General features: G+C 33.9%; 1 protein-coding gene across 1 annotated transcript; it reads right to left on the bottom strand.

The window, feature by feature from the left end:
* Window positions 1-8,055: 8,055 nt before the first annotated feature.
* LOC131079449 (putative UDP-rhamnose:rhamnosyltransferase 1) lies at window positions 8,056-9,536 on the bottom strand. The gene has a single exon (XM_058017407.2). The coding sequence runs from the start codon at window positions 9,526-9,528 to the stop codon at window positions 8,224-8,226; it is 1,305 nt and encodes a 434-aa protein (XP_057873390.2). The 5' UTR covers window positions 9,529-9,536; the 3' UTR covers window positions 8,056-8,223.
* Between the last annotated feature and the right edge of the window lie 7,225 nt (window positions 9,537-16,761).

Here is a 16,761-nt window from a genome sequence, read left to right as displayed (position 1 = left end):
TCATCGCCTCCCTGCTGTTTTCCACTAGATTATTCAAGATTTCCCTGATATCATTCACATACTCTTCCAACTTGGCAATTTTGCACTCGTGGAAGTTCTTCATAGTTTCAACATCCTGAAATATATTCTGGATGATTCTCATGATCTTCTCAGTTTTACTAGGCCCAAGGGATTCCATGAAAGTTTCAATAATTCCCTTAATCCCATCTTTTAGGGTTCCAACTTCCTTATCCACCCACTTCCAGCAATTTTCCTAACTTCTAGTGACCTCCAAAAATAGGTTTTCCAGCATCTTCTCCTCCTTTTTCTCGCCTTCATTCTTCTTATTCACATTCCCCTGTTTCTCATTATCCACATTTGTGGGGATATCTAACCTAATCTCGTGGTCCAAGTCTTTGGACCCACTTGATCTGGTTAATTTCATTTTATTTTTGGTGAGGACCTACAAGTCTTGCATTTTCCTGCTACTAGATTTGATCTTACTTGCAGCCCACATTGGAGGATTGGTTTTCTTGCTACTGTTAGTTCCCAGGGTCACCATAAGCTCCCCTTCTTTCTTTGGTCTATACTTAGGGTCCTCTGAGTCCTTGATGTCGCACCAATCCATGGCAGTACCACTATCATCCTCATCTATCTTCGTGCCAGAAACAAACTACACATTAGGGTTAGAGGAGGAAATTTGGGTTTTATCCTTGGGGGAGGGTTTCACTTCATGATCTTTGACTTATTCCATGATTAACATGATAAGTCCTTCAGGAAGCACTGGATTATCCTAGTTTTCAACATGTTTGACTAAACTATTCTCCAAGGACGAAACCAAGTAGAAGGGGACGGAGATAATTTTACCATGCCTAAAATGGTTTAAGATAGTGAAATGATATGAGAAAATACTAGCATATCTACCATCAAGGGTGATGTACCTCATCATGAATTCTGCCATATCATCCCAAAGGGAATTCAACTCTTTCCTGTTGTAGCTATCGTCTGTCATTTTTGAAACTCTTTGTCGCTCCTTTTCCTTATCAAAGGCCTTCATGTTGATCCTACTAGATTCAACTTTATATTTATTTTTGGATGAATGTTTATATTCAATTTCTCAAAATCCACAATAAACTACTAAGGTGCAAGTTAAATTCCCTTATTACCGTATCCAACAACGAAACAAAAATTACTCTCGGGTGATGAATGCCAAGGAAGACTAATTCAAGTTTGTAATTGTGTTTTCCTTTCCTTTCCTAAATCCCACATTTGCAAGGATTTGTGCATAAATTATCGATAAATATTGTTTAATTATGTTAAGATATAAATGTAATTCTTAAGGCGTTTTCTAAGAGAGAGTTTTAGGAAATAGGCTTGAACTAATATTTGACTATTTAGAACATAACATTTTAATATAACAGGGCTACAAATACACCTATAGTAGAATTCATAAAACTTCATAGATATTTTGATTAGTACCTTCATAGAGCAAAAGGAGTTTCTGGATTCAATTGTGTACAATATTTTTGCATTGATCAATAACTACGTACTATTCATTCAATCTCATCACGCATTCTAATATTTTTGTGAAATAAATTGACTATTACTCATTTTTAAATTGATGGATCTACCTAGGGCTTGGTGATACATAAGAAAATTTTAGAGACATCCTCATACAACATAAGTAGATTTGAGGGACATCATCATACATTTGGATTCTTCTTGTTACAAATTCCTATCTGGAATGGGAAGTATTCTTACATTTTTACTTGGTGTATCTTCTTCTCCAAGGGGAGAAATTTTATTTGTAGGAATTGGACTATATTTGTCCTTTAGGCACTCAATATCTCTGCAATATATTACACATTATGGGGGAATTATGTCAACTATCTCTTTCCCTCTTATGAGGGGTTATTGATTGTATATTTATGATGAATGTCATCCTTGTGGGATATCACTTAGTCCTCCATTTATCACTTGATTATATCTTTTATCTATTTTGGAGAGTTCTTCCTAATGGGTTTTCTCCTTTTCTTTGTATTTGAGAGATTGAATTGTAAATGGGTATGTAACATGGCCTAATAGATAGGACACATAATAATCTTCATCTTTGCATCATTTTTATAATAATCAACTACTCCCTAAGTTGCACTTAAGGGGGGTACTGATTTGAATAAGGTCATTTACCTAAATAGTTCATAGTAGGTCCTACTCATAAGTCCTAGATAATTTAAAATGGGAAGGTAAGAAGCACCACGATGAACATCAAATTCATGAATAATTAGGATTATGACCCTAAACATTTCAATTTTATATGTATTTGCTAGAATTAATTCATGAGGTTGATTCACTATTTTGCATCAATATAACTAATATCTTTCTAAGGAGAAAATACTTATAGACCATTTCATTTTCACTAATTTTTCATCATCATTTAAGACACATACATCATCATAAAATCCCCCTTCATTATTAAGATATAAATAAGTAGTCATATTTTTTATTGATGGAAACTTCTAATTGACCCATGGCTATAGGAAGATTAAATTTATCGATACACCTAATTGCACCAACTTATCTTGAATTTTCATTTGCAAGGAACTCTAAAAGGTAATGCACTATTTTTTTCAAAGAACAAATAAATTTAAATAAAAATCACATTTGAAATATGGATGAGAAAATTAGAAAATATCAAATATAAAAATGGAGGATGAAAGAGGGTAAAATATTAGCAAAAGAAACTAAGTTGCATATAAATCATGATTTTTACCAAAATGTATTTATATAATATGTATGAGATATGATTAATTTAGTGCATAATTAAATATTTATCTATTAAAAAGTAATCAAATCTAAATTAAACAAGACCTAAAATTTAATATAGTAATAGAAAAAAGTAAAGAGCCTATGCTTAGATGTTTCTTGATTTCAATGTATCAATGTCTGAATATTTTTTTATTTAATTTTGTTTCAAATCTAGAGTTGGATACTTGGAGCTACATCAATAATATTGATCATTTGATGAATTATAGAGATAAAAAAAATTGATAAAATAATAAGATGTGTTCTTTATCTAGTCTATCATGTGATATTGTTATCTTCTTATAGATTTTTCTTCTATTGATGGAATATTTTAAACGCACTTTACTCCTATCTTAAATCCTTATTGTTTAATAAAGGTTTGTAAAATAAGTATAGTGTGGATTTCTATAAAAAGGATGGAAGAATGTTTAATTTGTTGGATGGAATTTAATTTTGTTTACTATTAATACCAAATTGAAAAAACAATGTATAATTGAACATAATGTAATGAATAGGATTAATTATTGATGGAGTTCTCTTGTAAAAGTTCTCTTGTTATATGAGATTTTAATTTAATTCATTCTAATTAATGAACTAGAAGTATTTATAAATGCAATATTCTAACTTTCTTGATCTCAATATTTTAGACATGCAAGCCAATAAGCTAATGATGATATTTGTAAAACAATTCAACCTCTACTATAACACTCATGTTTATAAAAGGTAAGAATAAGTTATGGTGGGACACACTTACATAAATAGGGCACATTGAACAATATGACATTATATTTAAAATACCAAAAATACATGTAAAATAAAAAATAAAACATTTGAAGAAATTTCTAGTTTTAGCTCTTAAAGAGTGTTAGTCTTTATACACTTTAAAATTTTAAACATACTAGGAATTGCTTCAAAATTTAATATTTAAAACGACACCAATTTTTTTTTAAAATGATTAAAAAAATAATAGATACAATTTACACTTTTGTCCCTTAGAGATTTATAGCCCCTAAGAGAACTAAAATATAAGGTAAAAAGATAGGAAACAATCATGAAATGTGAATCTTAACTTTTATTAGGTATGCACCTCATATTAGAGCAAAAAGAGTATAAATAGTAACCAAAAAAAAGGAGAAACCTCATGCAATAAAAACTTGTGGTGATTTGAGTGATGTGTTCCAATTGATGGTTGATGGTTGATGGTTGAAGGAGAGTGTGGGTACCTAAATCCTAAAACATAACCTTATTGTATAGAATATTCTTAATTGAAAATAGAATAATAATTTTTTAATTCACAGATTTGATGATAATTGGTGTAGGGTTGACATTTCTTTGGGATGCAAAGATAGAATTATACTTAAAAGAAAATTTGAATTATGTTATGAGAGGGATAAGGTATTTAATTCTAGCAATTGGTGGATTAAGGGCTTGATTTGACTCGATTAGATATATTTTTCAAATTTAAAGTTAGCTTGAGTTTGAGTTGAGTGTTGTTGGAGATGAGTGACTAGAATTAGTTTGGTTGATTTGATGGATAGGATTGCATATTCTCTTCTCTTTAGATTGGTAACTTGTATTTATTTTTATTTTTATTTGTAGATATGATATGATAATATCATTAGTGGACAATTAGGCTAGTATTTGGGCTTTTAAGCTAATTAATCAATTTAGACTAATAAATGTGGGATATTATTTTAATTAAATAAATATGATTTATTTAGTTATGTGACAATGGAGGGAATGCCATTTAGGATAATTCCTAATTTACTTAATTATTTAGTGTTGATATGATGTGAGTGTGGCTACAATGAGTCTAGTATGGTGTCAAAAGTGGTAAAAGTGGTAGTGTCAGATGTGATTAGGACATAGTTAATTTTAGGTATCTATAATATCTATGCACATTAAAATTTTAAGCATCCCAAGAATCACTTTAAAGTACAAATGATACATTTTATAAAATTTTAATAATATTTTATTTATAAAGCAATACTCTTTTTTAATTTAGAAATCTATCACATTTTATAGGAGAAAAGTCAAAATCATATTTTTTTTAACATGTTAATGCAAAATACTAGCCTTTGGTAAAGAGGTAGCTTAAAGTTCTTTTCGTTGATCAATATGAGATTTTATTCCAGTCATGGGCTCTTTTAATGGAAGGTAAAGGTGGCCTTAATATAGTTTTGTTCAACACCATTAGGTGCATGAACTATCAACCTTGCATAAGTCAATAATGTTTGTTCAACAACCAAATCAAAGTACTAGTATAAATGATGACAATGACATGACCGTACTACTAAAGTTGAATGTGGCCTAACATGATGCATTGATCAATGCCAAGAGAATTTTATATGGCCCATAACTTCTACTTTATGTAAGCACTACCACAAACACCATAAGAATGGTTTTGGACCTCATAATCCTATAATCATTACTATGCCAACAAATTGATATCTTATCTAATGTAATGCTAAAATAAACATTTAACATTTTGATCATGAATAAATGATAAATTCAAACCTGTTTAAATAAATACAAAAATCTCACACAACTCATATACTTAATTATTTTTACGTCGAAGGCGTACCTTATATGAACAAATTCGACTAACTATGAAGATCAATGACTCAAACTCTTTTAAAAAAATTTTAAGACGATGGGAATCATCTCCACCATTGAAATTTCCATGTTTTTCATTCGTTGGTTTTTAGTTTTTCATTGCCCATCGTAGTCAGCAATAATGCAATTACCCTTTCGTCGGCCTCGAAGGTGCAAAACCTCTGGTTGGCAACGACGCTATGTCTGTGTTCAATAGGAAGACAGGCCAAACGGTGTACCTATAGTTGTTCAACATCGTAAAGGAGGTCGCACATGCTTCTGCGGGAGAAGGTCAAGTGAACAAAGCATTGCTTTAATCAAAACAAATACATATAGCTAAAAAAATTAGGTCTAAGATAAATGAAATGTTCCCGACAGTTCAGTAAATATATTGATTTTTCAAGAACAAGTAAAACGTAATAATAATAGCAGTCAATTAATATAAATTATTTTTTATTTGTAATGTGGTAATAAATTCTACACTTTTTGGACACATGGCATGGGACAAGATTTTGCGTTATAGTGGGTTGTGCATTGGCAGTTATACAATATTTTATAATTTTGGAAGGAAATTTATGTTTTTTAATTTATATCATGATTATTTTATTGTTATATCGAAGTTTCAACTAACTATGAAGATCAATGACTCATAATCTTTTAGAGGGGATGGAAGATGATGGGAATCATTCCCATCGTTGAATTTCTCATGTTTTTCATTCATTGGTTTTTGGTTTTCCACTTCTTTGTATCAACTCATGCAAGGATATTTTGAACAACTATTTTGATTGCTCATGTGGGGATTGTCTTTTTGCCATTAAAGCTATGCAGAATTTGTCTGTCATGGACCAAAATGATGGTCAAAGCATCCAAACACAACCTTTCCAATACACAGCAAAACAAATTTCAGCCCACCCTAACAAATTGAGAGCATTCTGCCATTTAATCTTGAAAGATATGTTTATCAAATTGTCTCTTCAACTCATTTGAGTCAAAAAAATAAGTTAAAGAGTTTTTGAATGACACTAACTTTGTCAAAAATGGAGTTTATTTAGCGATTTCCTTCAAAATTTATGCATTAGGGCTGATTGGAATGGTGTGAAGAAGCAAAGCTTTCGAACGACACAAGTTATCTCTAAAACAAAGTTCATTTGACTATAATTTAATTTTTTTAAATGGCTTGGGCTGAAAGTGAACAAATAAAATGAGCTATTTGGCTCTCCACATAAATTTTGTTCAAAACAAAGGTGGTTTGTTGAAATGTGAAAGAGGAGATGCAAAGCTTTTGAATGACATAAAGTTTTCTCAATATGGTCTTCATTTGGTCACATTTTTATAGACATAATCATTTCACCTGTAGTAATATAAAACACTAACATGACAGACCTGAATTGTTGAAAAGATTAGGTGAATAGCAGCAAGTACATACTCAACAATCCAAGTGCGTGCTACCAGAAAAGGTTTTAAGCATAGTTCAATTTATGTGGTTTATTGCTCCACATTTTGCTTTTACATAAACTATTGAAACTGCAAATAAAATGCTCCCAACAAGAGTGGGAAATCAAAAAAGGAAATAACACATTACGGGAACGAGAAGGACCCGGATAAAGAACCTATGCAGTTAGTGCTTAGTGTAGGCCATTTAAGCCCACCCAAATATCATGACAACGCATAATTGTAACACCTTGTAATGAGAAAATTCACTGGTGCTCTCTTCCCATCCATATGAATGTTTATTTTCAATTTATCTTTTTCCATGATTCTTTGCTAAACTTGCCTCATCACCTTGAAATCATTTTGACCTAGGGATCCTATGCTATTTAGGTTGAAGCCTCTACATCATAATCAAGATATCATGTTGATATTAATGTGTCATTTGTAATTTCCATCTATTTCTCTTCCTTTTTCTCACTCCCTCTTTCTATCTCTCTATATATGTCCCTCCCTTGTTCTCACCCTATCTCTTATCGATCTCTTTATATCTTCCACTTTCTTCCATTCTCTTCCTATATTTTTCTCTCTCCCTCTTTCTCTTTTCCCCTTCTCTCTTCCATGCCTCTATATCTTCGTCTCTACTTCTCTCTATTTATATGCCTCTTTGTTTCTTTGACTCCCTCTCTCCCTCTATGTCTCCTTATATCTTTATCTTTCTATCATTTTATCTCACCATCTATCTCTCCTTTTCCCTCTTCCTATCTACCTTTCCTTTTCCCCCTCTCTCTATCTCTCTCTCCCTCTATCTATTTGTCTCTCTATTCCTCTCTACCTCTACCTCTAAATATATCTCCTTCTATCCATCCACCCCTTTTACTCTTCTTCCTAGAACTCTATATCTACATCTCTTTACCTCTTTATTTCTATCTCTCCATATTTCTTCTTCTATCTCTCTCTACTCCTATATCTCTCACTCTCTTCGTCTATATCTCTATCTACCAATTGACCTCACGTATATAAAAAATGTTTGCTTAAAAAAAAAGACATTGCATACGTCCTCGGCATACCCATTACACACGAAGGTGCAATTACTAATTAATTTTATTTAGACATCATCATAAATCGAAACCTTATATCTCAAGGCCTAACTAATTATATACATTGACTAAGATATTAATCATATACAACAAATACACAAAACAGTTCAATTTTCTGCTTCATAGTAGTAAGTGGACAGACTTTTTATTTAATATGACATGGATCAAACTGGAGTTCTGAAACCCTTCGATCTTTAGAGACACGGTAGAGATTTATAAGAACATTGGCTGTGAGTCACAACTAGAGAAGGTGCTTAAGAAACTCGCTTATATAACTCCCTTGGATTTCCTCCTTCCCAAACAACCTCTCTCTTATCTTCTACATATTCTCTGCCACACACTGTCCCTCGTCGCCCACCATAACATCCCTCACACATCTCCTAATTTCCTCCGCTTTGAAACCCCCATCTTCTTCCCTCCCAATCTCCATGCCAATGTGAAGTTCATCAGCCACCAGCCGGGCGTCGAGTCCCTGATCAATGTGCATCGGCAGCGCTATTATCTTCACCCCGAACCTCAGCGCTTCCAACACAGAGCTCCACCCGCAGTGGCTCACAAACCCTCCCGTCGAAGAGTGGCAAATAATCTGCTGCTGCAGTGCCCACTTGCCGTACACCACACCCCTCTCCCTCGTCCGTTCCTCCAACCCCTCCAGCAGTAAAGCCCTCGGTCTTTCTTCTGTTGATAACGTAGAATCGTCGTTGTAGCGAGGGGAGCGCAGAACCCACAGAAATGGGACATGGCTCTCCTCCAGCCCCTTTGCCAGCTCACCAACCTGCTCCTTCGACAGAAAGCACTCGCTCCCAAACGAGACGTAAACAACAGAATTAGGCGGATAATTGTCGAGCCATCTCAGACACTCGTTCTGATCCCTCGCCGGGAAAGTCTCCGTTAGAAGAAGACCGACAGGAATGACACGCTTTTTGTGCTCCACCTCCAGATAATGGATATACTGGCTCTCCAATTCAAAGGATGATCTGACGAGCATAAGTTTACACGCCTCCATAGATCTGAAAAACTGATTTATAACTGTGACATCTTCTCCACCGTGGCCATTATACGCAGGTAAGATTGAGCTCGCTTCAAATCGGTTGAAAGCTACGACAGACGATGGATAACCCTGGGGCGGTGTGGTCAAATCCTGTACAGTAGTTTTCTCAGCCTTGTCTCTGCTTGGTACACCCAGATAACCAATGGCCGAGGCACTGAAGATGCAGAAATAAAGGGCGGGGATACCAAACTTGGCGGCTAGCGTGGCGGTCCAGTGCTGGGAAAAATCATGAATTATATAGTCCGGTCGAATCCGGCGCAGAAGGTGTTCAAAGGGATTCTGGAGGCCGTCAAGAGGTATCTTCAACAGATCTGCCATTTCGATGGGAATATCGGCGGTGTTGTCGGCTTCAGGAGGGAGACCCTCTACAGAGGGTAGAGGCAGCTCTAGCATATCGACCTTGCCAACCCACTTTTCATCTAGTGAGTACTTTATCTTCGAAATATTGGGCGGGGTGGAGAGAAAAGAGATCTTCAACCCCTGATCTGCAAGTCTCTTGGATAACTCAAGAAAAGGGGAGATGTGGCCCTGCGCCAGCCATGGAAACATCAATACATGAAGGACTCTGTCCATTTTATGTAACCCGCGACAAGCCTTTGGAACAGAGAAATGATACTTGTCTGCTTCCAAGTTCAACGCTGCTTATGAAGCTGTGTTTCCAGCAACAACTGGAATCAGCCCCGCGAGCCAAGAGAAGAGACGCTGAAACTTATTAATTTGAAGGTGGTAGGTGCATCGTCACTGGTTTGTAGGAAGCTACACTGTTGTGTGGATGATATGAATCCTGGAACTCAATGTCAACTTTCATCTGCAAAAACGTACTAACATGTCTTCATATCAATTATGAAGTGGGCACTGGCTATCCCTGGAGCAAAATGCATCTATCCTCTGCCATCCCTGCTATACGGATACAAATCCCTGTACCCACGCCCACCTCGGGAAACAGTAACAGTTTACCGTTTGCCATGCCGTGTTTGCCTTGCGGTTTTCTTCGTGCCATCGTGGAAAGGAAAAGAGGAGGCTACGGGGCTTTTTTTTTTTAATAATTTTTAAAAAATAAAAAGCCCCAAAAATAAAAAGCCCCACCTTAGTATAGTTAAAATTAAAATATTATATTATAATATTATAATTAATAATAAATTGAACTAAAATTTAAATCAAGACAATCTAAATATCAATAAAAAATTTACCTTTAAAATTTCCTTTTTACTTACAAGTTTTTATTCTTTCAAGAGAGAAATGCTAATATTACTCACACCATAATGTTATTATCATTTAACATCATTATGATCATAATTATAATCTTAATCACCCTCATTACTATTATCATTATTAACAATGAATATTCTTCTTTTACATTAAACTAAATATTTATATCGCATAAAATGGTTTTTCTACATAGCTTATTTTTTATTTTTTATTATTGGTTATTCTTTTATTTGTTTGTTTATATGTAACTTTGGGTTGTCTTTATTTTTCTATCACATACAATGATTTTTTTACATACCTTATTTTTAATTTCATATTCTCACTATTCACTTATCTTCTTGTTTAAATGTAACTTCTAGTTGTTTTCTTATTTGTTTTGTACATTTTACCATAATCTTATGTTGTCTTATATAGGCCATGAACACTATGCTTTTTGTGTTACCTTTTATCATGACCTATGTTTGTTTTTCTTATTACGCCTACTCACTTATGACTTCCTACTTATGGTCTTATCTACATTTATAAAGGAACAAAAAATCACCCAGATGTGTTCACTATCACTCATTGCCATTAATATACCTAACTAAAAGAGTTTGATTTAGAAAAAAATAAATCACATCTAATTGATTACGTATCTTAGATTTTATTTTCATATAATATTAGTACATTTGTAAACTTTCAATTATTCCTTGTTTGTCATTCTTTTCATATTTCATCCTTTAATTTATGATTGATTGCTCTTTCAATATACTGTTTCAGCTTCACTATTCTGACTTATGGTATTTTTCTTCTCATCCAACCTTCTATATTGTAATTCATATTTTCCTAAAGAGCTTCTTCCTTATTTAATTTTCATAATTTTGTGTCATATGCTCTCATTTTTTTTTCACACATATTTCCAATACTGATTTTTAAATCCCTACTTTTGGTTCATTTATTTACTATTATATTTTACTTTTGTTTGTTCTCCTATTTGTTGTTTTCATTTTACGAGAATCTGATACAACCTTATATAGGCCATAAACACTACACTTTTTACAATTTATCATGATTGATGTTTACTGATCTTATCATGCTTATCAACTTCTTTATTTTTACCATCTTATGTCCATTTCTAAGGGGGGGGGGGGGGGGGGGGAAATCACTCATTATGTGCTCAATATCATTAAATGTCATTCATCTAACTTATTAGAGGAGTTGGTACATGGATGCAAATAGAATCATGATGACTATAAGGGCATGTATTTGCTTCTATAGCATGTTCAAAATAGTTTTTGATTAGGGTAAACGGGTTTTACAAGGACCCGAAACCCAAAAGTTTTACAATAACTAGAAAATAAGCATTAAAGTCCAAAATCAATAGCAAAAGCTAAACAAACTTGGGCCAAGCCTACAAAACAAAAACGATTAAGACCAGCAGAAATAGAGACCTAGTGATAAGAATGCACCAACTCTGCATTCTTTTGAACAACTTTCCTGTTGATAGCCTCCAACTCATCCATGATAAATCTGGACTTGCCTTGCTCCTAGTACGGGTACATGGACTTGTCGTAGTATGGGAATGAGAAATTTGACCACCTGAACCCTTTACTTTCTTTTTCTGCTTCGAATCTGAAGGAGACACACTGGAAATGAGATCAACCCTGCAATCCGCAATCATATTATTGACCCTCACCAAACCTTCTGAACTATTATTCATGGCGGCCTTGCTGATCTCAACCAAAATTTTCAGACTTCCTTTAATTTCTTCAACACTCACCTCCGAATTCCATATCTACTTTCATGATTTGATTTCAACTTGTCCACGTCCTCACTACCTTTCTGGGTCAATTAGAGGATTTTCTCAATTTTATTGGGTATAGGGTTGTCCGTAAAAGTATCTACAATACCCTTTATACCCTCTTTTAGGACTTCAATATCCATACCCATCTTTCAGAGATAATCCATTTGACTGTTTGTCGCAAGGGAAATGTAATCATCAAAATTTGGGTCAATGACAACCCTCCCCTATTTCCCAAGATCAATGTCAATGGGGATTTCAATCTTAATCTCCTGTTCACTATCTATATCCCCCCCACCTTTCTAGATTTGGGAGAGACAAAGTCAACAGGCTTGGACCCTAGATTTTTGTATTTACTAGTGGCCCACTTGGGGTGTTTGTTGCACCTACTACTACCTGTCCCATGGGTAATATTTTTAATGGGGCCCTCACCAGTAGGTAGACAATGCTCAGGATCATCAGACAAATCTTGATCCTATCAGTCCCTGGCAAGCCCGCTATATTCCCCTTTTGAATGCATGTCATAAACCACCTGAACCTCTGGTTTGGAAGAAGAAACATGGCTTTTCATAATAGGGGACATCTTGACTTTATGGGCCTTAGCATAATCTATAATGAGATGGATAAGACCCTCATGGAGGACTAGGTTATCCACATTCTCAACATGTTTCTCCAGATTATGCTTTAAGGAAGAAAGAAGATAAAACAGAATGGATATTTTCCTATCGTGCCTAAAGTGATTCAAAATGACAAAGTGATAGGAAAAAATACTCACATGTCGACCATCAAAAGTGATTTATCTCATGATAATCTTTGTCACATCAACCCAAGGCATCTGAAGATCCTTCCGGTTGTAGCCACCATCAACCATCTTCTCAACCCTATTCTACTCCTTCAGCTTGTCTAAGAAAGTGGAAATAGCTTCATCTGCAGATTTCCTTTCTCTATAGAACTTCCTTCCCTCTGTCTGCAGGCCAGTAATTTCAATGATAAAGTCTTCATCAATCCTAAATTTTGCACCATAGACCTTAAGGATACTCGTATCCCATCCGCTCACAAATTCTTTAGTGACGTTCGATGAATTCCCCTTCAACCTTTCCATACGGCACTAGGTCTCCTTCCGAATCTCATTCCAAACAGCAAAATTCCTTTTCTAGTTTTTAAAAGAGGCGGGTTCTATCCTATTCTTGTCACCCCCCCTGAAATGCTCACTTCTGGTAGAGCCAAAGAGCACACCTAGAATACTCAACAGCAAACCTAACCAGAATCAAATGAACCCTCTAGAATAGAAAGAATTGGGAGTTGCAAAAAACTTCCACCAGAAAAAATTATCCCAACGGCATTCAGTCATTTATAAATTGGTAATGAGTGGCTGATTAATTTGGCATCCCTTCTAGTCATCTTGCATAGGTTTCTCAGGAAACTTTCCATTTTCATCCACCATTTTACCTCCACGTAATTGACCTCAAGATTTTCCATATAATCGGTGGGGGCATTCCTTCCCGATACGTGTGTGAATCTTTAAAGTCGTCTAGGTTTGCAATCATGATATAACAATCTTCGATCAAATGCCTGATTGTCCAGCTTGGCTCTTGGTGTCTATTTATGCATTTGATTATGTTCATCAAATCACTTTCCAACCAAACACGGTTAAACCCTTCTCTAACTACCATATGAAAACCAATGTAATCCACATAAGCCTCAGCATAGTGGTTTGTCAGGGTGCTCGATGGGAGTAATACTGCCGAGACAAGCTTACCATTGTGATTCCTAGCAACTCCTCCACAACCAGTTGGCCCAGGGTTACCCTTAGTCACCCCGTCGTGTGTTCAAAATAGTTTTCACCATTGACTTGGTCAATTAAAGGAGTTTGAGGTACAAAACAACTAGCACTAATAATATTTTATTATGTTTACAAGGAATGAAGCACATACCTTGTTAGGTGGCGAATTAAAAAAACCTCCTTTTTAACATTTAACCAAGAACCCATCAGACCTCACATGCCCCTGATTTAGATTAAGAACACATTAAAATATACTAACAATAATGTGCCATAAATCATATTTCATGATTTGTTTTGTTGTGTATGCATAGGTAGGGTCCTCAGTTAAATTAAGCAAGCATTGAAAAACTAAGACTGTGGCAAAATCAACTTAGTTGTCACCTACACAGAATATAGTTAGTTTCAAGTATAGATCATTGATCAATTTATTTAAACAAATTTCAATGAATGGAACAATTTAAGAAGCCTCTCATCTAGATAGCTTGCATATAACTATATTAAATACATCTATCTGAAAAGAAGGGAGAAATATAATCTTGAATTATATTATTTTACTTTATAATTATTTGAGATTTATTTTTATTTTATTTATATTATATAATAAATAAAAATAGATTATATTTATATTACTTTATTTTATTTACTTAAAAGTTATTTATATTATTTACTAATTTTTTTTTTATTTAATTAATAATTATTTTTCACTTAAGAATTAATTTATAGTTTTAGTTTCTTTAAAATGTATATCATCTATGCTTTAATTTGTATTTACGTATATACCATAGAAAATGCATAATGATTTCTATAGAACACCCTTAACATAATACTAACTTTTGTCCATTTTTTCTAACCAACCTTTCAAAATGTCAAAAGAACAATACATTTCAAAAAGGAAATGACAATAAGTAATCTAAATCTATTTACAATCATATGTCTATGACATCTAATTTTGTATCATTCAAATATTAAGGATCTAGGAAATTTTTAAAGCTTAGGAAACCATTTGATAATGTCCTTCAAACCTTCCTAATAATTTGGTCAACCTTAATTCCATTAGTCAATTGGATTCCTCTAGAGGATTATCTACTATTTAAAGTTAATAATAGTTCTATGATTTCTATAGAGTCAATGAACTCCATACATATACTTGTATAGTATTCAAGCATAAAATTGTAGATCTCATTGATAATAATGTGATTCATATTGATTGCGAAGATGATGAGAAAAATTATTTGTTTTCTTTATCAAAACAAAATTGGAAGATTTATGCTAATATTCTTCCATTGCATACAAGGTCGAACAATATTGAACACTAATAGGTATTAAAGCACCTTACTAATTCCATGGTATATACACATATGAATAAAAATACTATGGATACAAAGCAAGTTTGTTCCGCTTCCCACACTTCTACAAAAACATTTATTACTATTATTCATAAAATTTTACATCCTTATGTACCTTCAATTATTTCATTTTATGAGGACATATCAACCATAATTATTATCATTCATTTTATTTTTATGGATTAGTGGAGGGTTATGCTACACACACATGCACACACAACTAGAGTTGGAGACTTGGCAATACATCTATAATATCGATCATGTGATAAGTTTGGATATAGATCAAAATGATGAAAGAGGGGTGTGCTCTTTATCTACTTTAACATGTTATTCTATCACGTGATATTGTTCTACTATAGATTTTTCCTCTATTGATGAAATCTTATACATTTCTCTCTTATCTTAACTTCTTATTGTTAACCAAGGGTTTGTAAGAAAAAGTATAATGTGGATTGCTATAAAAAGGATGGGCAAATGTTTGCTTCATTGGTGAAAGTCAATTCTCTTTATTGAGAATACAAAATTGAAAACACAAATACATAATTGGGTATGTGCACAAAGATGGTGGTAAAAAAAGTTGACACCATCCAAATAAAAAATTTAAAAAACAAGCAACGCGTATGTGGTTCTAAAATTTGAAATCACCCCATACGCGCTTAGGTCCATTGTTCCCAAGCCTAAAAATGATAGAGCGTATGTGCTATCTTTAGGAAAGTGAGGGTATATGCGCTCCTTTTACGAAAGTGAGCGCGCATGCGCTCATAAGCCTTAAAGAATCGTGTACGCGGTACCTGTCAAAAACAGTTTTTTTAAAAAAAAATGGGTCTATTTTTCCTGTGACCACGACGCTTTTTCCTCCATTTCCTCCATGAAACTGCGAAAATATTTCCTCATTTCTCCTCTAGATGCTATGGGTCAAGGTTAGTTTTTCTTAATTTTTGTCTTTCTTTCCCGTTTATTCAATTTGTTTTACATTTTGAATTTAATTTCATTTATTTTGATTAGGTTTTTTAATTTTTTGTTTCAAAAACTAGATTTTGATAATAAAAAACAAGAACAAAAAAATGCACCTCTTGAAAACCCCGAAGAGAAACCACAAGATTCACCTCCAATTCCTCCTTTTGACTGTACGCTTGAAACACGAGAGTAATTGATTAATTAGTTAGGGAAAAACACGTCTAAAAGAAATAGACTGATTAATAAATTGAAAACATTTGAGCTTGAGCATCATAAATCCCTCGCCACTAGCCTAGAAGCATTAGCTAGTGGTGCCACAGTCGTTTCCACACAAATTAGAAAATGGGGAAACTTTAGGGGTAGGTGTCGTCAATACTATTTTGATGGATTATCATACGAGGGAGTGAAAAACAAAAATATTAGTAAACAACAAATATGTGCCCTTTTTGTTGATCTTAAAACTCGTCAGTTGTTACCTCTTAATGCAAAGAGGTTTCCCATACATTGTTGTACTAATGTGCAAATGAAGAATCTTTTTTGGCAGAGGTGGTGGATGGTCTTTGATGATCCACCTTGTAATAATTATAAGTTGCCATTGTATTTTTTGATAAAAGTATACTATGAGTTTTTCCTCAATGTGCGGCCAAACTATTTTGACATGAGAGAGTTCCATGGTAGAGGTGGTAGCTATGCCCAAGAAAGGCCTGGAGCCTGTAGGCGAGTAGCCTCGG

This window comes from Cryptomeria japonica, chromosome 6 (assembly GCF_030272615.1).
Source record: "Cryptomeria japonica chromosome 6, Sugi_1.0, whole genome shotgun sequence".
Taxonomy (NCBI): Eukaryota; Viridiplantae; Streptophyta; class Pinopsida; order Cupressales; family Cupressaceae; genus Cryptomeria; species Cryptomeria japonica.
This window is presented reverse-complemented; position numbering and strand designations above follow the sequence as displayed.

Coding starts and splice junctions, on each gene's coding strand:
- LOC131079449 (XM_058017407.2), bottom strand. CDS start 9,528: ATGGACAGAGTCCTTCATGTATTGATGTTTCCATGGCTGGCGCAGGGC.